The following is a 27,201-nucleotide window of genomic DNA, read 5'->3' as shown; positions in this document are numbered from 1 at the left end:
GCCATGATGAAGAGATAATCAGTGTTATTCATTTCACCTGTCAGTGGTCATAATGTTAGGGGTTATCGGTGTATATGTCTAAATGTTTTTATTAGTTTGTGTGTGTGTGTGTGTGTGTTCTTTCAGTACTATGTCTCAGGTATGTCTAAGTCAGTGTCAGTACAAGTTATGGTCTATGTGGCACCTCATACACCCTTGGTGAAAAATCCTCTTGTGATCAAAAAGGGTGTTCCTCCAGAGCAGCGTGCTTTGAAATTGTGAATCATTAAAAAAAACTGTAAACCACCAAACAGAAAATATGAACGATCTGCTTGCAAGTTTAAATAACATATGATGCATTGGTATTCAAAAGTGAAGTTCTGGCCGCTCCGACATCACCATTCCTGATATCCTTGCAGCCAAAAGTGACTCAGTTCATCTGCTTTAATAATAACAAGTCTAACAATTTGTTCTTGCAACATAATGTACAATGAGTCAGACAAAGCTATACATTTCCCCCTGCCTCAAACTGACGTACCCATGTTCTACAAGTTTCTCTCTCACACACACACACACACACACACACAATCACGACAGACGTATCTCTGACGATTACACGCTACGTGCCCCAACGTCAGCACTGCGCCCAAAAAAATCTCTTAAGTTATTTATAAAATCTTTTTTTGTCCTGGAGTTAAAAAAAAAAAGGGGGTCGCAGAAAAGAGGGAGAAAGAGGGGCTGAGAAGGAGGGAGAAGTGAAGAGAGGAAGGCAGCCTCATTCTCATCCATCTCTCCTTCTCCTCTATTATTCATCAGCCTCTTCTCATCCCTCGTTCAGTATGCTGATGGAGGATAAAATAGGTCACCGAGGGATAGGCTGGTGCTTGCTCGGTGACTGATGTCTTCCCTCACACATCGTGCACTCCTCCCCACCTCCCTCCCCGCATCCCTCACTGCTCCTCCTCTCCCTTTTCTTCCCTGCTGCCACTGTCTTCCGATCCCGTCTTTCTCACCTGCTCTCTCTCTACCTTCTTCTCTCTCCGACACTGCCTCCCCTGCTCTCCAGCCCCTCAACGCTCCTCTTATCTTTTGATGATTCCGAAATATAGTCATTCCTCGTCTCAGCTCAGCGTCCCCCCGCTTTCTCTCTTCCCATTCTCCCTCTTGCTTGTTGTAGTGGAGTAAAACTCAAACAAAGGACGTGTTGCTGCAAGCTATCTGCAGGGGGCACACCAAACCATCATCTCTATGAAGCAGTTGTCTTGCAAAAGGGAGAGAAGATGGGCCCAGTAATCAAAAGTGGTGGGGCAAGACACTACTTAATGATGAAAAGATGACCAATGTAAAGCAGTTAAAGTTAGATTAGAGGGAACAAAGGACAAATCAGATTTTTGATTGGAGTACTTTTGGCTGTTTCAGCTCAAACTTTCAAAAAAAAAACTTGTGGTTGATGAAGTACACTCTCCCATTCTCAGGTGGAGCTTTATTCATAACAGACTTCCAGTGGAAAAGTACAGTAACCCTGATGTTTGTATTGGCTTGTTCAGTTTTAGCACACTTACATAAAGCACTGCATTGTTGGTTTTGCTGGCAAATCACCTCAGTGTTTGCAAGTCTGGCCGTCGTTACAACTGTTCTCCACCTGTGTGACTGATGACACTGACAAACATGTCCACCAGATGGGGCCCAACCCTATTCAGAAACACAGAAGTTGGGTATGGCTTTTGGATGTTGTCACATTGAGTTGAAAATCGAATTTGTCCACTGAGGGAAAACTGTGTTTTTTTCATTTATTTTACTTGCTAAGTACTTTAATTACTGTGATTCACAATCAGACGTTGATTGAAAACAAAACAAAATTGTGAACAGTGGCCCCTTGCAGCAGGAAACAAAACAGCTTTTGGATTAACTGGAACATAAAAATGATATCGTGTTTAGCCCGTTTGTGCCCAGATTTTTTTCGGAGTTGTAAGGCATATCATTTTATCAGTTGAGTCCCTCTGAATCATGTTATGTATTTATTTTTTTTTTTATGTATTTATTTTTTTTTTTCTGTGACTACTGGCAACAATTGTTGCCAGTAGTCACACAGCTTGTCACTAGGTCAAATGTCACCTAATAATAATATAGAAATAATAATAATAATATAGTAATAACAAAATAATAATATAGTCATAATAAATGATAACAAAAAGATGGAGGGGGGATGGGGGGTGTAAAACAAAAAAAAAATATGTAAAACTGCACATGGATACCAATGGATATTATCATCCCAGGGAGGTAGCTAATGATCATGGTTCAAACCTTGGTTCCCCCTGTATAAAATTCAAAACAACAAACAATTTGAACTGGTTTCTTTATTCATAAATAACTTTTGTATCAGATATACATCTCAGGGCAGGGGCGAAAGAACAGCGCGTTCTCGCCACTGAAGAGGGCACTTTAGCATGCGTTTTGGCTCCCAAGAGGGCACTTTAGCACGCATTTTTGCCACCCAAGAGGGCAGTTTATCATGTTTTAACCAGCCGAGGGGGCAGTTTAGTGTGCTTTGCCAAGCAAGAGGGCACTTTAGCACACGTTTTGGCTCCCAAGAGGTCCCTTTAGTGCTCGTTTTGGCTCCAAAGAGGGCACTTTAGCGCATGTTTTGGCTCCCAAAAGGGCACTTTAGCACGCGTTTTTCATCAATTGGACCACGAGGGGGTGGCGACCCCGATTTTATAAATCAAAACTTTTGTCTAAGTTGTCTACTAGCATATAAGTGGAAAAAGGTGCATAAGTACCTTTGAGATTTTTTATTGTGAGTAGAAAATGACAGTGATACACTTTGGCAACAATTGTTGCCAGTGGGGCAAAACTTAATCACTAATGGGCGTTTTAAAGTCCACATTGAAAGAAGGTTGATTTTTGAGTCTCACTCCCAACTCGTCAAAATCTGACACTTTGGGTTTGTAGGTCGGGCCAGCCACAAACCCAAAGGATCAGCATTTTAGGAGTTGAGACTCAACGTTCAACTTTATGAAAAAGTGGACCTTTAAGATAAGAGAATATATAACATTTTTGCATTCAAATGTGTAGTTTGTTGAGCTGTGAGCTTACATTATGACAAATGTTTCCAATGTGTTTACTCAAAGTGGTGTTGTTTCATTTGGTCACCTGTTATGATAACTTCTGGGATAGAGTGAGGATGATTTTAATACATAACCTCGTCCATGTAACATTCCTGCCTGAGTCACATTGGTAGATTTTCATCAACAACTGTGGTTGTTTAAATATTTAGACAACATCTCAGATGATCCCACGCTACTTTATGTATTTTTTTGATTGAAAGGAGACTAGTGGCAGAACTTACATACTGTGCCTTTAAAGCTGCTCTAATAAATATAACCATATCAAAAATACATCTGATGTTTATATATGATGTGGAAGGGGTCACTCGTAGTAACAAAATCAAAGTGAATCATCATGTCCTTCAGCCTATTGTTTTGGTATGAGGGCCTGCAAATCAACTGTCATGTTGTCCAGAAACACAACTTTAAATCAGTGCTAATGTTGCTCTGTAACTGCTGATAATATGTCACTGTTGTGTTTAGAGCTTGTTCTAAGCCTCTCAATTCATGTTGATGTGAGACACACTTGATGACACTGTGGACACTCTCCTGTCTTCCAGCAGCTTCTAATTCACTGCAGACTTACCTTTCGGTGATTTTTGGTTGACTCTGGGTCATCCTGATCAGTTTTCTCTCAGCAACATGTGATATTTTGTGTTTTTTCCTTCCTGATCATGGCATTGACACAATTGTGCCATACACATTATACTTACAAACAGCTGTTTGTACAGTTGATCTTGGGACCTGTAACTGCTTTGAAATGGCTTCCAAATTACTTTCCTGATTTGTTGAAATCATAATGTGCTCTTTCAGATCAATACTGAGCTCCTTAGGCATTCCAACTGTAGTGTTTAGGGCTGAGTCTAATGGGTGTATCAAAGAGGCCCAATTAAAATGGGCCCAGACAAGTCACCAGCTGTTATCAAGCAGAATCACCCAGAAGAAGTTAAGACACCATACTACAAAGAAAATTTGATTCACACAACTTTCTATGATCACCAAAATTGATTGTTCTAGTATGTCTAATTCTGGTTCAGCAGATTTGGTCACCGAAGACCTATAATAAATTCATTACTGAACCAAAATGAATGTTTTTCGTGACACAGCAGTATGTGTTCCACTCATTACATCAAAGAAAACAAGAGCTGTAGAAATCATTGTAACTGGCGTTTGCCATGTGAGACAGGAGACTTACCTGCTTGTTTAACACTCATGTTTGCTCAAGCAGCAATGTGGGTATGAAATGTGAAATATTATTTAGGCACATGATGGGTTTATTTGATTGAAAAAGGATGAAAACAGTTACATGTACCAGTATATCAACAAATGTAAAACAGTCCAGTCAATTGAGTTTCACCTGCTTACAAGTGTTTTTTTGTTTTCTGTATTAAAATTAAATGTATCTTGTAATATGTAATTATTTGCAGTACAGTTCAAATGAGATGTTTTATAAAAGGTAATTACAACAAAATATTTTACACACACACACACACACACACACACACACACAGTCAGTCACTCAGACAGTTTGGCGTATCCCACTACTGGTCTTCATAGAAGATTTTAGCCATTGCGAGGGCGACCTTGGCAACCTTTTTGTCCTTGGCGTCAGGGCCCATGTTGGCACGTGCCAGTCCTGTCCAGTACTGCTCTGTACGGACCTGGTAATCCGTCACTGTCTCTCCTTCTTGCACCACAGGGTGCTCTTCTTCATCTGGAAACACACAGTCAGGTAGAGAGGTTAAAGATGCTCATAACATTTAACAAAATCATGGTCAAATTTAATGTGAACAGCTTCTAGCTTGTTCGAAGCCAAATCTAATATCAACTTTGAGGGGAGCCTATCTGCTCCTTATTTCCCACCAGCAGAGTTAAGTAGATTTAAATGAGCAGGAGTGGCCAAGGCAACAGTTAGTCCAACTCCTTAAGACTGGCTATCTTGGACGTAACAGTCAGGTTTAGACATAAAGATTACAAACAGAGAGCATGGAGGCAAGATGTATCAGTCTCATGACAGCAAATCTGAGCTCCATTGTTAATAAATCTTTACTCAGGCAGCTAGGCAGTACAAGTTTACATATGTATAGAGCCACTGATACTATATTTTTGAGGCTGATACCAATATTCATATTTGAGTCTTTAAAAATCTGATAATGACAAATCAGCCATATTTATTTAGGGGCATGGCTGTACAGAATGCAGAGACCTATTGTGATTATCTGGACTTGCTAGAGGAGTAAAAGAAGCTGTGGCTCAATCCTATTCATGTGTTATAGTGAATGAGGATGAACTCTGTAACTGAAGCAGCTAAATTAAGTAATCATTGAGTTTTTATTTACACTTGTCCTTTTCCTACTGTTATATGACAAAATGTCTGCTGTGAAAAAGGCCTGTTGCCAATCAGTTGGCCAGGCCACCACTTTGACTAAGGCTGAACTATCTTAGTAAACACTGAATGGATTAACATTCATGGTCCACAGAGGATGAATTCAACTCAATTTGGTGATCTCTCGAGTTTCTGTCTAGCACCACCACGAGGCTGCCCTTATTGTGAAATTATATCAACATTGGACTAACTAAACTAAGGCAGTGCATGGTAAATATTATAACTGTTTAAACATCATTTAACATGCTAATATTAGCTGCTGTTAGCACTGTGAGTATGTTAACATGCTAATGTGAGCACTTAGTTTAAATCATAGCTGTGTCCAGGGTTCAACCTTAAAGATCTGCTTGCCTGGCTGTAGACTCATGGGTTTTGTTCAGACTGCAAGCAAATCAGATCTGTTTTTCAAGTCAGATCTTTCAGACAGACTGTCTGCAGGATTAGTGACCCGAGTCAATCAACAACTGATAAAATTGGATTTGTGTCCAAATGTAGCTGTGTCAATATGCTGTACCTATTATCATTTAATTTTACTGCTGAATATTTATGATTGTTTTGGTCAGCAGCAAAGAGCTGTTTATTTTGTTAAATTTGATGGAGATTTTGCCCTCATTTGCATATTTTATGAGCTGCTGCAGGGGACTGAGAGCGCCTGACAGCCTGTGTGTGCACTGACTGTGTCCCTCGCTACTCCTATAGGTGTGTTATGGTACAAAATTATTATTTGTAATTTTGTTATGTACTTTTATAAAGGACTGCATAGTTGAACAAAATGGAAATAAGCCACCTATTAAAGGTGCAATTTATTTTTCTCATGAAGAAACTATTCCTATTTCCCATCTAAACTGGAGTGTTGGGCACTTTGTGAGAATGTTACATTTTGTTTGTTTTGTTAATTTTTAACTCAATATTCCTGTTTTATTGGTAATTTAAGTTTCAGTTTAATTTCTTTTATCACTGTAAGGGCACCCATTATTTTGGTGTGTACATTTTATATATAGCAGTATTTTTTTATGTTTATTTTGGGAGAAGAAACTTGTAAGGCTTTTGTTCTCGAGACTGAAAGAGGGCCTGACAGCCTGTCCCTCGCTAGTCCTGTAGGAAATAAATGCGCATGATTCCTGGTCTGAGTCATATTCCATTTCATTCCAACCATACAAAAGCTGCTACACAAACATCACAAACCTATTTGCATAAGTAGCTGTTTGAACAACATGGGCATAATTACACATGCTTGTGACGTGTCTTTCAAACAAAGAAGCGTGAGAAATGGAGAGCCATCAAAGACAGTCCACAGACAGTAACTGTGTGTTTTCCCTACTGATCTGAAATTCGCATCATGGATTCTGCTCAGTCACTCTGATGCATCTGTCATTCTGGATTTGATGTTGCTGTGTGTCGCACTGCAAGTGACGCAAAAGAAACTTTGAGTGGCCAGAGCGTCCGTACTGAGACGTAACTGTGGAGATCCAGTTGGAATCATATTTCAAACCACCTCTAAATGTTCTTAGGACCTGATTAGCAAAATTCACATTTAATGTGTTTTTTTTGCTCTGCAGACGTTCTAAAAATCAGTCTGAATACAACCATCAAATGCCAAGAAACAGATTTGGGCAACCATGCCTTAGTCTTCTTTTTAATTGTGACCTGTACTGGTCAGGACATTCAAAAGCTGAAATATAAAAATGTCTCTATGTCTCAGCCCATCTCAGACAAAAGTTTGGATTTCTGTGTGTAACATCTTTTTCACTCTTGGCTAACATATTGACCAATATGCATATATTTGAAAAAAGCTGATATTAGCAAACATATTGGTATGGCCAATTCAAATAGATAGATAACATGTTGCTTTCCTCTAAAATCTAGCTTTTCAGTGCCAAGACGTTCCTTCTGATGCAATATCAGATTTTATTTTGGAGAGTTTTCACGTGTGTTTGGAAGGTTTGTGTGACTGTTTTGAAGTCCAACACATCCGGATCCAGATGCTGTGCTTGTTTCTAATCACAGTCACATGAAAAGGTGAAGTGGGAATGAAAGAGACACAAGTGTGAGACAGTGAAGAGGCAGAACCATCTCTTACCTTCCTCATCCTCGCTCTCCTCTTCAGACTCGTCCTCCTCTTCCTCCCCCTCCGCTCCTTTTGCCTCCTCTTCCTCATCATCTTCCTCTGACTCAGACTCTTCCAGCCACTCCTGTGTCTCTGAGGAGAAAGAGTCATAAATCCAAATGAAACTCACACCCTTCTCTCCCATCTTATAATCCTCCCACTGCTCTCCTGCGTCACAAGATACTCAGACCAGACAACACGTCACACTGGCTGCTTCACCACTATCAGCTGAGCTCACCATGAATTCACTTCATATCTTTCTTCGTGTTATTCTGATTGCATGTCTTCTTTACTTACTCGGGTCCATTTCGACCAGAACCTCCCACTGGTCCATCTTGTGGAGGTCCAGGCAGTAGAAGTCATTCAGGGTGAACTGGCGGTCGCCGACCTCAAACATTCCCCCGTACAGGAAGAGCTTGCCCTGGCGCGTTGTTGACATGGAGCTGGACCTCTGGCAGGGCTCCACCAGGGGGGCCGAGGCTGAGTTTTAAAGAAATTAAAATGAAACATGTAATTATCCAGCCTGTCTATATTTTTTCCCTTTTTTGCATTTTGAATTTGTTAAGTGTTTGTGTTCATGTGTAATCTTGCCATCATCTTCCTCCTCTTCCTCTTCTTCCTCCTCCTCCTCTTCCTCCTGAGCTCCGGGGATCACTTCCTTGATGGTCATCACTGTGCCATCTTCTGTGACGATCTCTTTGATGACCTCAGTGGGTGCTTGTGATGCCGCCTCCTCTTCCACCCCCTCCTTCTCTGCTCCCTCCCCTTCAGCTCCATTCTTCTTCCCCCTCCGGCGTTTCTTCTTCTCTGACTTGTTTCCCTATCGCAGACAGCAGTTCAAGCAGTTAAACACGGTTAATATTGTAATGAACCGTTCACATGTTATAGGCTGTAGTTTAATTAAGGGAGTTGGACTCAAGGATGAACACTGGAAATTCCCCCGAGGCGTTCCTCAGATATAGTGCTCACAAGGACAACCTGAACACAAACAAATACTCATTCATGCAGCAGCTTCAGAGTCTCACCCTGAGCAGGCCGGGGAACCAGCGGTTCTTCACTGTATCATACAGATAGAGGTCATTGTAGAAGTCGCCCTCCAGTGACTCTTCCTCTTCCTCATCACAAACCCCACCAAACAGTACCACACGCCCAGCTGGGCCCGCCGCCATAGAGAAACCGGAGCGAGGAGGGGGCTTGTTACCGGAGGGGCTCAACCTGGACCACGACCACTTCTCTGGAGGACAGAGGAACAAAATAATACCGTCCCAGGATATTAGCCGAAGGTTTTACCGCTTATGTTGCCTCAAATTATTTTGTCTCCAACTGTGAAGTTTTTCGTACCTTGGTCAACTTTACCCTCTCGCTTCAGGATAAACATGTCAGAATGGATGGTCCCCTTCTCCACATCCTTCTTCACTCTCTGTATAAAGAAATCACACAGTTATTTCTCTGATTTCAGATCTTAAAAAGTAGTATCCATATGGAAGACACACACACACACACACACACACACACACACCACTTTAGAGTATCCTCCATAGATGATGACGCCTGTGCCGTCGGGCGTGGCGGACATCTGACAGGCGGAGCGCGGTGAGGGGGCGGAGCCCGACGTAGTGAGGCGTGACCAGGAGAAGGTTTCCAGGGAGAAAGAGTAGACGTCATTGTAGTAGATGAAATCCCTGCGGTGGAAGGAAAGGGAAGTGGGAGGTGAAAATACTGAAACTAAACTGAACAGTCAAGTGACACGGCAAACATTTACATCCAACATATACAGAGCAGCAATTGGCTGGAGTCGTCGTTCGTTTCCACCTCATCAATCCAAGTCAAATATTCACCCTTTTTTTGGGATATTTTTGGTGTCCACTATGTCTGTGTGCTGTTTGGTGTTGGACAGGTAGTGTACCGTGGAAAGGAGAGTGCTTTCTTAGAATAGTAGAAACAAACTTCATAAGGGTATTGAAACTGAACCAAACAGTAACAGTGTGGGCCCTAAAAGCAGAAGAATTTGCTGAAAGACACTAAAATGCTCTGTTGGGCTGAGAAGAACTACAGAGGCAGAGGAACATTCTCACTGTGATTGTCTCTAGACCATTATTTGCAAAAGATTTAGGCTTTTATTAAACAATAATAAGGCGAGTAAGAATATGTTATAATTCTATAGTGCTTTTCATGGTGCGCATAGAAACTTACAACATAAGTTCAATGGTCATCTTTTTTATGTCAACAAATCTACATAACAGAAGAATGTGTTGCTGTCTTTTTAATATTGCCATTTAAAATGACACTTCTTTCAAAAATGCATTACTTCTACAGCCAGGCCATGTATGTCCCTATGACTAAGTCCACCTTCTTCATTTTCATATATTGACTCGCACAGATGAAAGTTTGCTGATCTCTGTGGGATAAAATTGATTTCTAGCAGCACTAAAACTAACACAACGTTTAAGAGGTTGTCTGCCTCCGTCAATGTCAGGGTATAGACAGAGTAAAGATGTAATCAAACATGCTACCTGCCCTTGGTCAACTCAATTACAGACATGCAGTACAGGCCATGTTTATTATTCAGTAATCTTCTGCCTACCTGGTGCTCTCATGAAAACCTCCAAACACCAGCAGCTGTTTCTTGCTGAGGACCATGCGGTGGCCGCTGCGACCTGATGGACCGCCAGGAGCCCTGAAACACACAACACCCAAACTCAGTCCTGATCCCCGATGAAATCATAACTATCAATACAAAGAAAAACATGCACCTATGGTGCTTATTTTACATAATAAAGCGCTTTACTTATGAAGCAGGATATTTCTTACTGATTTGACTGATATAAAAAGGATAGGTCTAATTCAGATTTCCTCATGTATTAATTAATCACAAAATAGTCTTTATGGCGACCCGATTTTAATGACTCTCTGAACATACTTGATGTTCTCCCAGGTGTGTGTAGCCAGGTGCAGCACCCAAAGGTCCTTGTAGTGGTAGAACTGTTCCCCGTTCGGAGAGGCAAACTCTCCCCCAAAGACCCAGAGCTGACCCCCGCCCTGGGGAACAACCACCGCCTAAGGGACGGAGGGAGGGAAAACAGAGACACAGAGGAGGGACAAAGAGGAGTGAGGAAGGCTGCTGCATGAACAGAGATAAAGAGGTTTGATGTCCTCAGATTTAAATGCTTTCGTTGCAGCAGGCCATCAGCGGTGATGAAGTTGCTGATAATTTTCCTCTGATCGGTGCGACAGTAATCTGCCCCCTGGTGCTTAGAATGAAGAATCACAACATTGATCAAGGACTTCCAAGCAAATGCGATGATACCAGAGTCTACTGAAGGGTAACTTCACCCTTTTTCTACCTTAAACTCCATCTATTGAAATTAAGTTCTCTGTGTAGCTGGCGGGTGCCGTATAAGGACTATGATACTCTGGCAGGATACTTATTCGAGTCAGCAGCTGAAGACATCCAGCAGAAAGAGGCAGAGTCGCAGCCGAAATAGCGTGAGAGGACATAGTTAAAATGCCAAGACTATCTAGAGCTGCTGACAGGAGACAGTGACTGGTGGTGTGTTTGCTCACATTGCCCTTTCGATGACAACAGAAAGCGATTATTTCTGCTGCAGTCAATTCGAGCGTGGGCAGTTTTTGTCGGATGCTGTTGCCGACAACCAGGATGATGCATCACACGCCATGCACTTTCTCCTTTTATCATAGCTGTGAACTTATTATTGAAACCTGGTTTTGATTAATACTAGTCCACCGGATCTTTGTTTACTTGGATGTAGTACTAAAATAACAAAGAATCAAAAACTCACATGCAGATGGACAAATAGAGGGGTAATTGTTGTTTTACTGTCTGCTGGATCGTTCAACTGCGCAAAGAACATTGCACTGTTTGGTGGTGTAAAGCCCCTCGCTGTGGGTGTACCTGGTGAGAGCAGCGTGGGGGGGGAGGGTTGGGGATCTCCGATTTAACCCAGCAATTCTTCTTGATGTTGTAGAAAAACAGATCATTGTACAGGTACGTCTGCAAAAAAAGGCAAGAACAGGATTTTAAGTGAAGCATTTATTCACCGTAAATACTGCTGTAACAAACTGACAAAACAGAAACAGAAACAGAAACATCAAACTTCATGAGCTTTATACACAGTTTGACCATGTGAACGCTTTGTGTACAAAATCTCAGTTGACCAGTCGTGAAGCATACATGAAGAATAAAGATTAATTCTGCTTTAAAGAGGCCGCAAAATTGTTCATCTACACAATACATTTTAGGAAAGCCTGTAACAACAGTGTCGAGTTTCATATATTGCTGAGGGTTTTTATTCACTACCTTCTTTCCGTTGAAGAACTCTCCTCCAAACAGGATGAGTTCATCTTTCTCAGGATGGGCAGAGAAAGATGCATTCAATCTGAAAAACATAAAAAGAGATCAGAGACTGTAAGACATGCACATCATCATCACCAACATCATTTGGTCAGCATTTGAATTTGAGCGACACTTTGATTTATCATCAAAAACCTGCAAAGCCAATTATGTTCCCACCAGCCTCAGCTATACTTTATATTTAGTACTCATTAGCTAATGTTAGCATGCTTACATGCTTAAATGGTGAACATTAAGCCTGCAACAACATCAGCATTAAAGCATGATAACACCAATAATGACATGAATCTGACACAACCACAGCAAGTTTGAGGTGTGTGGGAAAACTCGCGAAACTCCTCTACAACTCTACAGTCAAATCAGTCATTACATTTCCATATTACTTTGATTGATCATCTCTAAGGTCCGCTCTGGATAGAGATTCAGATCTCCAATGGCCAACTCTAACAGGATGGTAATTAATGTTGCTTCTTGTGCAATTCAGCTGTTATATGCTCTTGAGTCAGTTAATGATCTTTGCATAATAAACGTGGCAGAGGATGATAATCCTGACTATGCTTTAACCATTGCTGATTAGCTTGGATCATGATAGGCTGATGGTAATCAACACTTTTAATGCAAGTGCAACATTTGTTATGTGTTACACAATTATTATGTGTTATACAATTGTTATGTGTTATACAATTGTTATATATGATGTTTTTTGTCGTGATCTTTGGTCAAGCCTCTGTGTGTTCTGTGGTTCACTTGGCTGCACAGGATAAATCTAAAGAAGGTGATGCAGTCTTTTTACCGTGGTGATGGAGGTGGACATGTTGTCTCTACGACCTGAGTCTTCTTTGCATCAAGATTCTGAAACTCGGCAATCAGAGCCTCTAAATCCTCCTGTAGAGAACAGAAAGGGGAGGAAGGAATGATGAAAGGTGGGAAGGACAAAACCAGAAAGAGGTAAATGGCTTTCAAAAAATAGCTAGCTGTGGGTTGTATGGATATTATATGCAGTGACGAGGCTAACAGCTAGCTACAAATCATTTCACAACACACTTTTAACTGTCATTTGAACAAAGCTACATAACTTTTGGCTTTGTCCTCTTTGTGTGACATACAAAGAACAGATATTATCATATAGCCTTTATCATTTAGTGCAGGTGGGGTGTTACCTCCTCTCGTTTGGACCTCTTTGAAACCTTTTTCTCCATCTTGGCGGCTGTCTTCTCCGCCCCCTTCACCTTCTTCTCTTTCTTGCCTTTTTTGCCCATGGCTGCTGTGAAGCGCTGACAGGCAGTGTCCGAGTTAAAGAGGCTTTATCTGTTATTTCAAACACGAAGTCGGTGTCACATGGAAATCCAAACAAACCCGCATGCCTTTCCTCTGTCAAGCGAGATTCACTTCCGGCAACAAGCTGGAAGTTAACACGGTGTAACAATGTAACAGCGCCCTCTAGCGCGGCAGAGGACAAAGAGACGTTCAGGTGTCAGTATGTCCAAACACTGAACTTGAACTGTGTATACCACAGAGTGCAGCTGAGAGCAGCCTGCTGTTCCAGGAGCAAGCCTTGAAGGATGTGGTTACCTACATGGTTGAATATGATTTAATCCGACAGAAGCCCGAAAACACAGGCCATGAATGAAAAATGCTGAAGTTTAATCTTAGGTATAGGAAATAGTGAATGTTTAAATTTGTTGTTACATTTTTATTTCATTTTATTCTTGTTGTTGTTTTTTTTCTAAATGCTAAGTCACATTTTATCTGTGCAAGTTCACTTCTTCAAAACTTTTGCACTCAGCACAGCAGACGTCAGAGTGGACTCAACAATTTAGTAGGAAAGACAAAGCATTAAAAAGTGATCCAAAAAAGGCCTACTGAAACATGTCTTGCTCATTTCTATGTCAAACTTTTTCAGCAATAAACAGCTGACCTTATTTTTGTTGAAATGCAGTCTTGGTTATGTGCTCAATATATAGATAAAAACAAAAGTGACACCAATTCCACATTTTTTAATTTGATATATAATGAGTGACACCGTTGGCAGACAAACGTTGTCAGTTTGTGCGTTGGTTACATTTGTGGCTTTGTGGGTGTGGCACTGACTGTTGTGCTTGGTTGCATGCCAGTACAGAGTCAAGAGTTGTGTGAAGAGCTGAGTATATTCATTTTCTGCTACTTTATGCTGACGTACTCTATACTCTGGTACATTTGTGAGGCAGTTTTTTTTTACCTTTTACTCACTACATATACTTGATAACTTTAGTTACTAGTTACTTTGCAGAGCACATGCTGCATCGCAGTCAAAGTGGCACATTTTTAAAATTAACTAGTTTTATTGACAATCATATTTTGAAAAACACTAACGATCTATAATCAAATCTGACAATGGGCCAGGCCAATAATGACCCACAGTAAATGACATATACATAGATACATCTAAAGGATATGTGTAGTTTACTTGAATTTACTGATACTCAAATACATTTATTGGCAGAATAATACTTTTGATACCTCAGTAAATGTAATATCAGATACTTAAAGACTTTTTACTCAAGTACTATGTTAACATGATATCTTTACTTTTCCTCAAGTATGACTTTGGGTACTTTTAACAACACCTCATGCACCATATAGGAATGACATTGTTTTGTGGCCTCTCTATAAAATGAAACAGAGGCCCAGGTCCCTGATGTCACAGTTTTTAATTGTGTTCTTTGATGGATGAAACTACAAAGTAAGTTAAAGTACAACCTGAAGTATCGTCATGCCCCTGAGGGTCTGTTTGCGTGTTTGAATACACGTGTGCATTTATCTTCAGTGTGTGTGGAATGTCACAGAGAGAAACGACAGGTACTAATGAGCAGGAAAGTGTCTTGACACCCTAATAGGGCATTTGTTTGTCACTGAAAACCCCTCCTGGCAGGCCGTGCATGCACACAGCATCCAGAAAACATTTGTTAATGTTCAGATAAGATATGATGATTTGATGGGGAGACGCTGAAAGAAAGACCCTTTTTCTCACAAATTAAGTGATCACCAAGGAGATGCTGAAAGAAAGACTCCAGGACACTTTGAACCTGGATGACAGTACACATTATAACCAGAAGAGGGCAGCTGTGTGTTTCTTTGGTGCCAGTCTTTCAAAACCTTGACTTGAACCCACTCCAGGAGGACAACTTTAAGGTGTAATTTTACTCTCCTTTGATAATAAGATCTTGAGAAGTGTTTTAGTGCCTAAACTAAAGCGACACCTGCATACCGAGTAATGATATCTGCTTTATAGCGGGATGCTATTCAAAGAGAGAAAAATTGCCCAGTGCAGAATTACAGTCAGATGATAGCCTCAGATAGATACATACGGCTTTAAATTGCTTTTGCAGTCTCACTGAGGATTTCTCATCTATGCCTTCCTGTCCTTTGAATGGGTTCCTTCCTCCCTGGTCAAATGGAAATCTTATCCTTCATCTCCATCACTTGCAATTATTTCATATCTGTTCACGGTGATTAAAAAAATGGAGGAAACAATGTTTACCGCTGACCTGTGAATTCATCACTTTCTGCTGTGGGTATCAGCCCTTTCCAGCCATCTGTCAGCATATTGTGATATTCATTTTCCTTCCCAGCATCTACAAACAGTCACAAAGGCTCGCACACACACGCACACACACACACATCAGCTGACCACACACACACACACACACACACACACAGACAAATGCATATGGCACATGACTGCTCTGCCCACCATTCCTGACTGCTAACCTTTGGTGGTTTTCCTCTGAGGTGCCCCGAGGTATGTGCCACTGTGCTGGTGTGTGTGTGTGTGTGTGTGTGTGTGTGTGTGCGCGTGTGTGTGTTTGCGTAAGTCAGTGTGTGTGTGTGTGTGGGCTTGCATGTTAGTGAGTTACAGAACGCAAGTGAATTTTTTCAATTCCATTCAGGGACGTATTTCATAACCGTGGCTGTTTGTGCGTGAGTCTTTGTGTAGTGAAGGAGTGGAAGGTTAACAGAGAGCCTCGGGGTCCGTGCCTTTATCTTCTCTACCTCAGGACAGTCATACATCTTATCACAAGCACTCAGCCTATCAAGCACGTGAATAACATGATGAACCACAATTTTGCATTGTATGAATGGTACAAATAAGAAACATACCCCCACCCCAACCCCAATCCTGGGAGCCAGACCCACTAAAACATCTCACTGTAGTCATGTGGGGACCCATGAGACAAAGGCCCAAAAGCAATACTGGTTCACAACCCATTGTTCTTGAGACCAAGCCCATTGAACATAAGTTATACTGGGGTAGTCAGGCAGATCAGCAGACAGGGTGTCACATGGTGAATATCCCTGCGTCAAGCTTCTGAAATGTTCCATGTTTGAAATTACTGGGAGGCATGTTGTAATCAAAAAAATGAAATTCTCTGCCCACACCATCAACACAGTGTCAATGTAACGACTTGTCAGTGACTGACCATGTGTGAGGGATATCTGAGTAAAGTGACAGGCTGTAATTTGCTCAGTTTTTATTTATTATTTAATTGCTGCCCATGTCATTTTCCAGCTTTTACTGGCATTGACAAACCTCGCTGTCAATCGTGATTGTTGGTTTAATCTTCTTTTTTAGATTTTAGGTTGCCAACCTTGACACCTGGATACTACAGATAAAACTAGCCTGTTCAATATTATGCACTGTCCCTGAGAAATAAACTGGATAAAAACTCAATGAAAAAAATATATAATTATTTTTTTTTAATGAGAGCCAGTATCAAATAAAAACTTACAGTGAAGAATGGGAGTTTTTTCTATAATTCTAGCCAAGCCAATGGAGTCGCAAAAGAATGGCAGAAAAAGTTTTAATTTTTTATTTGATTAGATGTTCTTTAACATGTGAGTGAGACATGAGGTAATGTAAATTGGTTTTGATAAGCGATGACAACAATGTTCAGGACTCACAGTAGACAGCCTGTGAGTCTGTCGTTCAGCCGCTAACCGAGTAGCACAGAGCACACGGCTCCTGAGCAGTGGATTTGTTTAGTGGCTAATCTAGTTGGGTGTCTTCATTGGGTAGCCTTATTAAATGGATTTATGTTGGTGAGGTCTATTTTGCAAGTGTTTATACAATTTGGGCATTGAACAGAGTTGTTTGTCTATTTATCAGACTATTTCATTAAAGAAAGCTTGTGGAATGTAGCAAACTAGCATCCATCACATCCCTCCCAGCTGGCCAGGGAGGCCTGCGGGAAGTATTGATCAGTGTAGGTCATGTAAGCCCTCAGGGAGAACTCTGGGTATTGAAGCCAATTTGACATAGAATCCACACTCTATTGGAAGCTCTGAAGAAGATACAGGAAGTCAAAGTTTTTTGGCTTCATACACCAATAAGTTCTTGTGTTTTGGAGGAGTGGCTCTGGGTGAAGGAGTTTTTCGGTTGGATATTTTCCAAATGTAGCTCTCTCTTGTTGGTTTCTATAGTCTGTCTGACCCTGGCTTCAACTAGTTGCTGCTGTCATTTTCTCCTTGGAAAAAGCTAGAGTTAACTGACTTGAGAATATTTGAGTTTGATGTGGCTTGGTTCAACTTGATCTGATTGGATACATTTTTTTGCTTGTTTTTTTATTTGACTTTCCTTGACTTGATCAATAGATTGATTTACTTTATTTTGTTTTGATTATCCAATTTGACTAGATTTAGCTCTTCTGGTCTCCGAATATATGACCTGGACTCAATTACATTTGACCTGAAATAACTCTGCTTTTTTTTTGGCATGACCTAATGTGACTTGACTTCATTCAAGATAATTTAACTGGACTTGACAACACAGGTACTTTTCAAGCCCAGTTTAGAGAGCCAAAAGGGAACATGGACATCTTCTCTGAACAAATGTTGTTTACCGTGATGGAAACAGAAGAACAGATGGCTGGCTTGCACCTGTGCCCCTCTGCATGAATACACACACACACACACACTCACACACACACCTACAAATGCATTTGTGACTCAGCATCCTTGCGTCAATACTGCCCTCAGCATCGTGCCGTCTGCCTGTTAGCCTGAACGTCTGGTCGTGACTGACGCTGGAGGGGGAGAATAAAGGGCTGAGGTGATGAGATGAGCGCAGATGTTGATACCTGAAAAGAAAGACCATTATCCAGCCTGTGATTAGGATGGGATTAGAAATAGACACTGTTGCTGCAGTCACACGGACGAGGGAGCAGGAACACACACACGCAATTGTGCACCAGTATGGAAAACCGATATCATCCTCCTGTTGCTCAGAAACAGAGCAACCACTCTTCATGATGAAATATGCTCTTCAAGCAAATGCACATCAAGTATACATCTATCATTGTATTTGTGAAAAAAATCGATCACATAGTCAGACGGCAGGATTTTGGGTGGAAGTGGAAAAAAATGTCTGTAAACAACAAATGCAAGTTGGTTATTGTAAATAATGATCGCTGGTTGATATCAGAGTGACACTTTCAATAAAATGTCAATAAAGTTTAACAAAAAATGTTCACTATTTGTTTTCAGATACATTTCCTTTAACGATTTCTATAATTCATCATTTACATTTGATTTCATCATTTTTTGTTTCTTCCACCCTTCTTTGTAGTGATTGATAAACATAAAACATTGAAATGATAGAAACTTGACTGTTTTCATCACAGTTCAACTGTATAATGTGTAACTGTTATATCATCTGTTTTAAATGAAAGGGGCACTGTGTAGTTTTTCATATTTCACAATATTAATGAGGCTATAATACAAACTTAGAAACTTTTATTTTCTCCAGAAGTGAATAAACAAGCTGTTCTCAGAGGAAAATAAGGTCCCAAGAACACGCTAGAAACGTGGCGGGGTCCGCCACATATAAACAAAGTGAAAGAAAAGAGAGTTTTTGTTTTAGGCTTTTATGGACCCAAGGCTTTCCTTTTCTCTTTTTCTTTTTTCTTTTTTTTTTCAGAACTCAGTACTTTCAGAAGAGGCCTACAAAATAGCACAAGCCTATTAGCAGCTAAAGCTAACTAGCACCAAAATGCCTCTTGTTAACATGAAAGTGAACTTTCAGAAGATCCTTCAGAAAATTGCTGAGCCAAGATCCACCAAATAGAAGTAAATGTGGAAGTGAATGGACTATGTGGGAACGAAACTACTCTCCCATGGAATCAAAACAGCGGACAAGAGCCTGCTAACACACGGCTAATTAGCTCCGACAATGACTCGACAAAACAGGAGTTCTGGGGACTGGATAAAAAGCCTGGAACATTCTTCCTTGCTGGAATACTCTTGGCGCAAAGCCTAAAGATAAATCGTTTTTGGGAGAACGTGTAACAGGCAGAGCCCAGCACCCTGAGATCTGCAATTGGTTGGCCTGCACTGTCTTCTGAAAAGAGTGCCTCCTCAACGCCCGTACCAAAGAAGAAATAACTGTGGACAACAGTGAAAACAAAAAGTAAGAGCAAACCTACCCAAATAACAAAAATACAGCTGGAGAACAGATTTGCTCCACTTTATCAAGACCTTGCAAGCTCTCCGCAGACATCTCTTTAAGGCAGATGGATTCTGCCTTAACAAGTCAGGAGTAAGGTTGTTACCCTCCAACACATTCTACTCAGTGCACCACACACCAGTTCCTCCCTTCAAGGACAGCAGGCAAGACAAACCAAAACAACTGATTAGACAGCCCTTGGAAGGAGAAATACTTGTGCCTGAGATAAGCTTCGAACAGACAAGTCAGCTGTGCCAAGAGGAGGAGTCCTTGCTGCCATCTTTGCCCCCCAAGGAGGAGTGCCCCCCAGTCACAACAAGAGGGAACATCCACTCTCCAACAGCACCAACCAACTCTCTGCCCTCTCCAGCCGGCCTCAGCCTCTCCCCCTCTTCCCCCCTCCTGGATTTCACGGATGAGATGAAAAAGCTTGTCAATGTTGGACTCAGACTGACACCCCATCCAAATCTGCCATGGTTGAAACCACCATCGCCAAAACGTCATCGTGCCCCTCCACCTCCTCTGAATAATCCTCGGTCTCTACAGTCTGAAAACAGCGAAGCACATCCTGTCCATGCTGACAGTACAATTAACGCTTACTGATATGTGCCGGGTCCGGGCTACGAAGTTGATATCACTACTGTTTTCCCCCGAGAAAAGCCAGGGCCCCATGGAGTTCAGGCAGCCTCTTCAATCCTGTGCTTACAGGTAAGAGACAAATTGTGAATTTGTTGAGAAACAGGAAATGCCTAACTAAATGTGCCAATCCATTCAATTTAGCTCCCATTCCTCGTCAGCCACTAACTGTCGCAAAAAATTGCAGTTGGTTTTGATACTGTAACTGTTGCTCTATTAAACATCAGATCTTTGGCATGAAAATCTTTTTTAATACATGATTTTATCATCGAACACAATCTTACTTTTATGTTTTTAACTGAAACTTGGTTAGACCAGGATAACAGGGCAGCTGTTCACATTGAATCAAGTCCTCCAAATTTCTCTTTCATAACTGAAACTAGAATGCATAAAAAAGGAGGAGGTGTTAGTATTCTGTTTAATGAGTTACTCAAATGCAAGCAGATGTTTTATGGAAGTTTTACTTCTTTTGAATATGTTGCTCTTCAGGTAAACTCATCTTCTCGAGCTATATTTCTAAACATCTACAGGCCACCTAAATACTGTACGTATTTCTTTGATGACCTACTGTGTTGAGCTACTGTCTCTTATCTGCACTGACTTTGATTGTGTGTTAATTGTTGGTGACTTTAACATCCATGTCGACAAGCCTGAGGACAGATGGATTAAAGAACTGTGCTGTGTCCTTGATAACTTTGGACTCACTCCGCATGTGACACAGTCCACACACAACAGGGGCCACATCCTGGACTTAGTTATCTCAAAGGGTCTGAACATTTCTAAGGTTCTGGTATCTGATGTCGCTCTATCTGACCATTACTGTGTTTTCTTTGAGAGTGATATATCTGTGTACACAAATGTTCAAACTGAGGTTGTCTCAAAGCGATACATCACTGAAAACACTGGTGACATATTCATTGAGGCTTTCTCTTCCACACCACCCCTCTCTCTGTCAATGACCTTGTACACCATTTCAATTCCAAAATTACAAATGTCATGAATGCCATTGCACCCACTAAAGTGAAGGTGGTCTCTGGCAAGAAAAAAATCTCCTTGGAGAAATGCCACATGCAGTGTAGAGGAGATGAGCGAAGGGGCAGCCACACATGCCACGGCGCCCAATGAGCAGTGTTAGGGGTCGGTGCCTTGCTCAAGGGCACCTCGGCAATGCCCAGGATGTGAACCAGCACCTTCAAGTCCCCAATGGGGAATGGTTGAATGGTTTTGGGCCAAAATACATTTCTGATCTGCTGCCGCGTTATGAACCATCCAGACCTCTGAGATCGTCACGTACCGGTCTGCTTTCAGTCCCCAGAGTCAGAAGTAAACATGGAGAAGCAGCTTTCAGTTACTATGCACCACATATTTGGAACAAACTCCCTGAAAATTGCAGGTCTGCTCCAACTCTCACCTCTTTTAAATCAAGACTTAAAACATTTCTCTTTGCCACTGCTTTTAACTGAGGCAATTCAAGTCTTTGAACTGCATTATGACTCTGACTCTACAGTCTTGTTTCTTTTAAAGCTTTTCTATTTCAGTCTACTTGTTTTAATGTTTGTTTCTTAATGTTTTTACTTGTTCTAAAATGCTATGTTTAATGTTTTTTAATGCAATTTTTAATGTCTTTTAAATGAAATTTTTATGTCTTTTAATGTAATTTGTGTGTGCCTGTAAAGCACTTTGAGTTGCTCTGTGTCTGAATTGTGCTATACAAATAAACTTGCCTTGCCTTAGTTCTTCTTCAAAAACTACATAATGCACCTTTAAACACATCACTTGACAGTCTATCTCTCTTTTCATTTTCCGTCCATTTTTGTCCCCCTTGTTTTTCCTTTTCCCTTATCCTCATCACCTTCAATTTATCAATTATTTTTTGTTATTTCCACCCCTCATAAAAATGTTTACCTCCTCAAGAAAAAGAGATGAAGTTGGAAAGGCCATCCTGGGTTACAAAATGTTTGCTTTTTCATCTCTTTCCTCACCAGGCAAAGGTCTGTCACAGACTTCGTCAGTGAATGATAACAGACTCTCATCAATGTTCGTCTTAAACGTCCTATTTCAAATCAAAAATCAACTTTACTTAAAAACAGGTCCTTGAAAGCAACATTATGTACCTGTGCCCACCACAGTGTCTGAGTGCAACACCACTGTCAGGAATACAAATCCCAGGTCTGTACCAATTTGTCAGACATAATGTAGGTGCTGACTATAAACAAAACTCATCACGTCATAACAATGTCATGTGTTGAAAAGTTGTATCATGAATGAAACCTCTATGTGTTGTGTGATCCTCTCCTCTCCCTAAAGTTACAAGTCAGCGAGACACCATTCACCCTGTTACAAGACACTGTACCATCAACATGATTCTGAAGCAGTTATTTTTAAGTACAAAAGTTCCATAATGTTGCTTTTATTAGTGAGAATATTTTTTATTTCTTTTTAGACGTGCATGTTGCAGAAAATTGCAATTTGCAGTCTAGTTTGCAGTAATTCGGTTTTGGCTTTATCGGGCTCTAAATGTAAATTTAACAATTTCTAGAATATTAGGAAGACATAGAACGACACACTGAGTTTTGGCGGTGGTTCAGCTTGAGTGAGAAAACGGTTCAGTTTTGTAAGATTTGGTCAGTAAAACATTATTTTTGTAAAGTGACACACATTTTGTGCGCTGACTGTGTGAAGAGTTCTGACAAAGTGAGGTGGAGTCTGTCTCTGCTCTGCCCTCCACCTTTTCTTGTTTTGTTTTGTGTTTGTTTTCCCCATTATTATTCAATTTTTTTTGTGCATTATGGTATTTTATGTATGGGACATTTTTGGATGACAGCGAGTGTGAATCCATAAAAACACAGTAGCGAGGTCTACATCTCTCCTCTGCTCTCAGCCGTCCCACATGGTGGAAAGTAGCTGCCATGAAACCATTTGAAAGTAAAATGTTTTTGTCTGATTTACTGCTTGGTCCTCGCTGACACAGCTCTGTCTCTTCGTTCACTCTCAAGTCTCAGACCACTGCTGCCCTCTCTCTCTCTTTCTCTCTCTCACTCTCTCTGTTTAAGGTCAAACAATACTACATAACAAAGTGCTGGGGTAATCGCACACTGGAGTAACAATGACTACTCATTTTGAAAAAATCCAATCAGCTGTAAGGCAAATGCAAATAAGAATGCAATGTGTGTGTGTGTGTGGGTGTGTGTGGGTGGGTGTGTGCGTGTGTGTGTGTGGGTGTCGCACCTTTCAACCTCACAGACAATAGACAAAGACAAACACAACTAAAGTGTTTGATCTCAGCGCACCACCCAGTGTGTTTGTGTGTTTGTGTAAGCGCCAATGCACATATGCACGTATGTTTGGGAAGCATGAAAATGCCACTACGTGAGGATGTCTTTGTGTGTGTGTGTGTGTGTGTGTGTGTCTGTGTTTACAGGGAAGTGAAAATCAGAGCTCACACCTGCCAGTGTTCCCTGCAGTGTGGATCTAGACTGTTTGTTGTACTGCAGCCGCTGCTCTTTCTGGTTTCCTCTCCCACAGACTTTATCAGCAGCAGCAGCAGAGTGTGGGAAAAGTAGAAAATAGAACATTTACATTTATGTCGCTTATGCTTTTATCCGAAGTGACTCACGATGAGTAGATTCATGGATGCAACCCAAACACTGCAAGAAAAATAAGCTGAACTCCCTCTAGTGCTGTAATTAGGACGAATGAGAGAGAAGTGTGGAGTGTTCTGTTTGTTTTTCGTAGTATTCCTAAAGGTGCGGCTGTAAAAAGGAGCTTTTGCTAATTCTTTTGCAGACATAATCAACAAAATGTGATGTAATATAGCAGGTTAAGCTACACATCGGCAAGTTAAGCTCCACCTTTGCCAGCAGCAGCGTTGAAGTGACGCAGTCTTTTTTTCACTGTAGTATTGTGACTTTTACCTAAAGTTGAAATCCCCCCTCCCAATGTCTCCCTGTTGCAAACACAATGATTGCAACATAACATTGCTGTCTAAAGCAAAAAATAAACTGCAAGAATCCCAGTTTGACCCAGAAACCATGGGCGGAGGCAGAAAATGTTGTCACTGCATCAAGTCTAAAACAGGTCCAATAGAAATATTTCTTGTGCATATATGTGATACAATACAGTATAAATGATTGTAAGGAATAAATCGAATGTGTTTTTTTTTTTTTTTTTTTAAATAAATTCATTTTGAGCCGTCATGTGCGGTGGCTCGTTGCAACATGTTTTAGTTGCGAGTGTCTCTGACAGTCAGTGACTCTGCTAGCCGTCTTTCTGTTCTACAAAGAGCAGTGATCTGTGAAGGAGTCTGCATATTTCAGTTTTTCTATCTCTTGTGCACGGCCATTGTTTTTTTCTCCACTGCAATCTTAATACGCCTGAACTCCTCTGGTCTCGGATACGTTCTTGGTTTGTTTCGCTTTATGAGGTGATTCATGAGAAACTTACTGAGCAAAACATTTGTGAACCACATGAATTATTGTTATAATGAATTATTCAGTGCAAATTATTCATCTGCTTGTTCATTTGAAAGTGAGCTTGACCGGCTGACCTACATCTGATTTGTGCATCGGATGATGAATTGCACAGGTTAAGCGGTTGTGTTAAGACTAAGTATAAGGAATTTAGCTACATCGGTGAGCTGTCAGGAGTTCATTTGTTTGTACAGTGCAGCTTGTCTGCTCACGCCCACTTTCCTTCACCTCCCATTGATCAGCAACCACACCTCAAACTTAGAGAGGCAGAGAGAGTGTTCTTATCGGGGGGCTGTAGAGGCTGAACAGTGATCGCTGACAGCTCAGGTACTCCAAATGGTTCCAGTGCTTCGTGTTATTGTCTCTGTTTGTGTGTGATGGTTTTTTTTATGTGTTGCATACAGTGTCCTGATGGTGCTCAGCTGGTCTGTGATAGTTTCCACAAGCCAACACAGACCATCTGTCACACACAGGTTTTGCTATTTTGTAGCTTAACATGTTTAATCAGCCATTAAAGTGGTCACACATGCAAAACAGGTTCCAGATCATTTTGATTTTATGTATATTCTTTTAATTTTGTGAACTAACAAAGATGACCACAGGATCATCTGTTACAGACACCCACAGCTGGACAGTAAGGACGACTTGGAAATGTCTTCAGCACAAGTTCCTTCAGGTTCTCCAACTTGTTTCCTGTGATTTAGTCTTTGAAATTACTGAGTGCCGTCACAGCGAGGCATTCCTCTTTCATCAGGTCATCATCAGGCAAATGTTTGCAGGCTTCTTTTCACTGATCAGAGATGCACAGCAGTAAAACTGCAGGCCTACGTCTACAGACGCAGCTAATCCTAGTCTGGACGAGAACTATGAAGACACTTAAAGTTCAGCTGAAGATGGATCTCACCGAGCTCCAACGTTTTCTCACAGAGTGTCAGTAAAAAACGGAGAAATTCCAGATTTCCAACCTTCATGTCCTGTTAGTAAAGACTATATGACAAACACGTTCAAGTTAATGAACCCAATAATGACTCCAGATGGACCCACAAAAAAATCATTTTCAGAGATGGATTACATGTAATTGAGGACTATGCACCCCTAAACCTACACTAACAAACACATACACACAGAAGGATCCTTCCATCTACAGACTCATGATCAGCTCTCACAGAAGCATCTCTCAGGCTGTGTGAAGAAGACCCTGTCAGCTGGTACCCTCGGGGTCAGCTGAGGCCCCTCTGTGAAATGTTGCAGCAACCTGCAGCAAACCCCTCCATACTTCAGTTTCCTGAAACACTTTTTCAGAGTAGCAAAGTTTGTGACTGTGATGTTGCGTGGAGCCCTCACAAGGCTCCGCTGGCGTGGCGGCACAGGGACGTGATGGTTGGAAGAGGATCCTCTGCACATCTGTCAGCAGCTTTGCAGCTGAACCAGGTGTCTCTCAGTTCCAGAGTTCAGGCTGTTGAAATGAACGAACGTTTCCAGCGGTTAACTGATTATCACAGAGTGCAGTTGGATCACGAGGGAGCATCACCTCTCCACACCCCTTTTTCTTGCTGTTTTTTCTGTTTTCTCTGGTCGTGTCACACCGATTTCGAAGAATATTTCCTTCGACTGTATAGACAGCCCAGTAAAATGCAACGGCCACCCTTCCAGAAGAAAACAATAGCTACCTCTTCTTCCTCACAGATCGCTCTCTGATTGGAAGGTCCTCTAAAGTGACATTACATGTGTTGTTATGCTATGTGATGCTCTTACAATTGCACCTGCGCGTGAGAGCAAAAGCAGCATTTGATTTCTAGTGATTCAATCAATTTTCTGACTCCGTGTTGCTTGTAAAAACATTGGAAAACTGATAGCACACAGACAGAGTGCTGTGATGAAGTTACCCACATGAATATTTAATCCAATCAGGTGATGCAGGAGTTTTTTGAGCAATGACATCAAAACAAAAAGCTGAATTTAAGCTGAGATGGCCAGATACGAAGAATCATACACACAATCTTGAGTTTGAAACACGGATCACCGATGTTGTGAAACGATTCACCTCGTCCATCCCAGCGGCCTCTAACCAGGCCTTGTTTGTCTGCGGGTTCAAGGTTCGGCTTCTGTCCTCACACCTCACCTTTACCATGAGGCTGTCAAACTGACCTTGGATCAGTCCTTCACTTCCACCCCAGGCTTGCCCTGAATACTTTGAATACTTGAGCGGATTAGCTTGTTTGGTTCCATGAACATTTATCAGCTGCGTGTTATGTTTACCTCAGCAACCAACGTGACAGAGTCCTGCTTTAAGCATCTCCGACAGTTTACTGCCAGTACAGATTCATGTGATACTCCTATCATCAACAACAAACAGCAAAGGGGCTCTGTTAGTTTATATGAGTGGTCTCCATTTCTAACCTAAAATTAGCCACCGTTTCCCTCCGTCAGCGGGGCAGAGAGAGGCACTGGGACGAGGCACTCGGGGATGTGCATGAAGAAATATCTGATACGAGTCCTTCACACAGAAATCCACCGTCCAGCAGCATTAAACTACTTGAACAAGTCGTCCACAGGCTTGTAGAGGCGACTGAGCGAGGCAGGGAAGGCCTCTGATCACATTTGGCCAATATAAAGGCGATAAATACATTCAAATGACTACAAATTATGACGTAGAGCCCCTTTA

General features: G+C 41.3%; 1 protein-coding gene across 1 annotated transcript; it reads right to left on the bottom strand.

Annotated features, from left to right (window-relative positions):
• Positions 1–4,342: 4,342 nt before the first annotated feature.
• On the bottom strand, positions 4,343–13,358 carry klhdc4 (kelch domain containing 4). Its single transcript, XM_030424632.1, has 13 exons — positions 13,112–13,358; positions 12,745–12,836; positions 11,898–11,976; positions 11,493–11,591; positions 10,500–10,636; positions 10,164–10,256; positions 9,099–9,261; positions 8,921–8,999; positions 8,605–8,813; positions 8,171–8,399; positions 7,877–8,059; positions 7,553–7,672; positions 4,343–4,800 (listed from the first exon to the last, which is right to left on the bottom strand). Exons 1-13 carry the CDS (start codon positions 13,208–13,210, stop codon positions 4,628–4,630), a joined length of 1,755 nt encoding a protein of 584 aa, XP_030280492.1. The 5' UTR covers positions 13,211–13,358; the 3' UTR covers positions 4,343–4,627.
• Positions 13,359–27,201: the final 13,843 nt, after the last annotated feature.

The sequence above is a fragment of the Sparus aurata genome, chromosome 8 (genome assembly GCF_900880675.1).
Source record: "Sparus aurata chromosome 8, fSpaAur1.1, whole genome shotgun sequence".
Taxonomy (NCBI): domain Eukaryota; kingdom Metazoa; phylum Chordata; class Actinopteri; order Spariformes; family Sparidae; genus Sparus; species Sparus aurata.
Note: the sequence above shows the minus strand (reverse complement) of the source record. Positions and strands in the feature narration are given on the sequence as shown.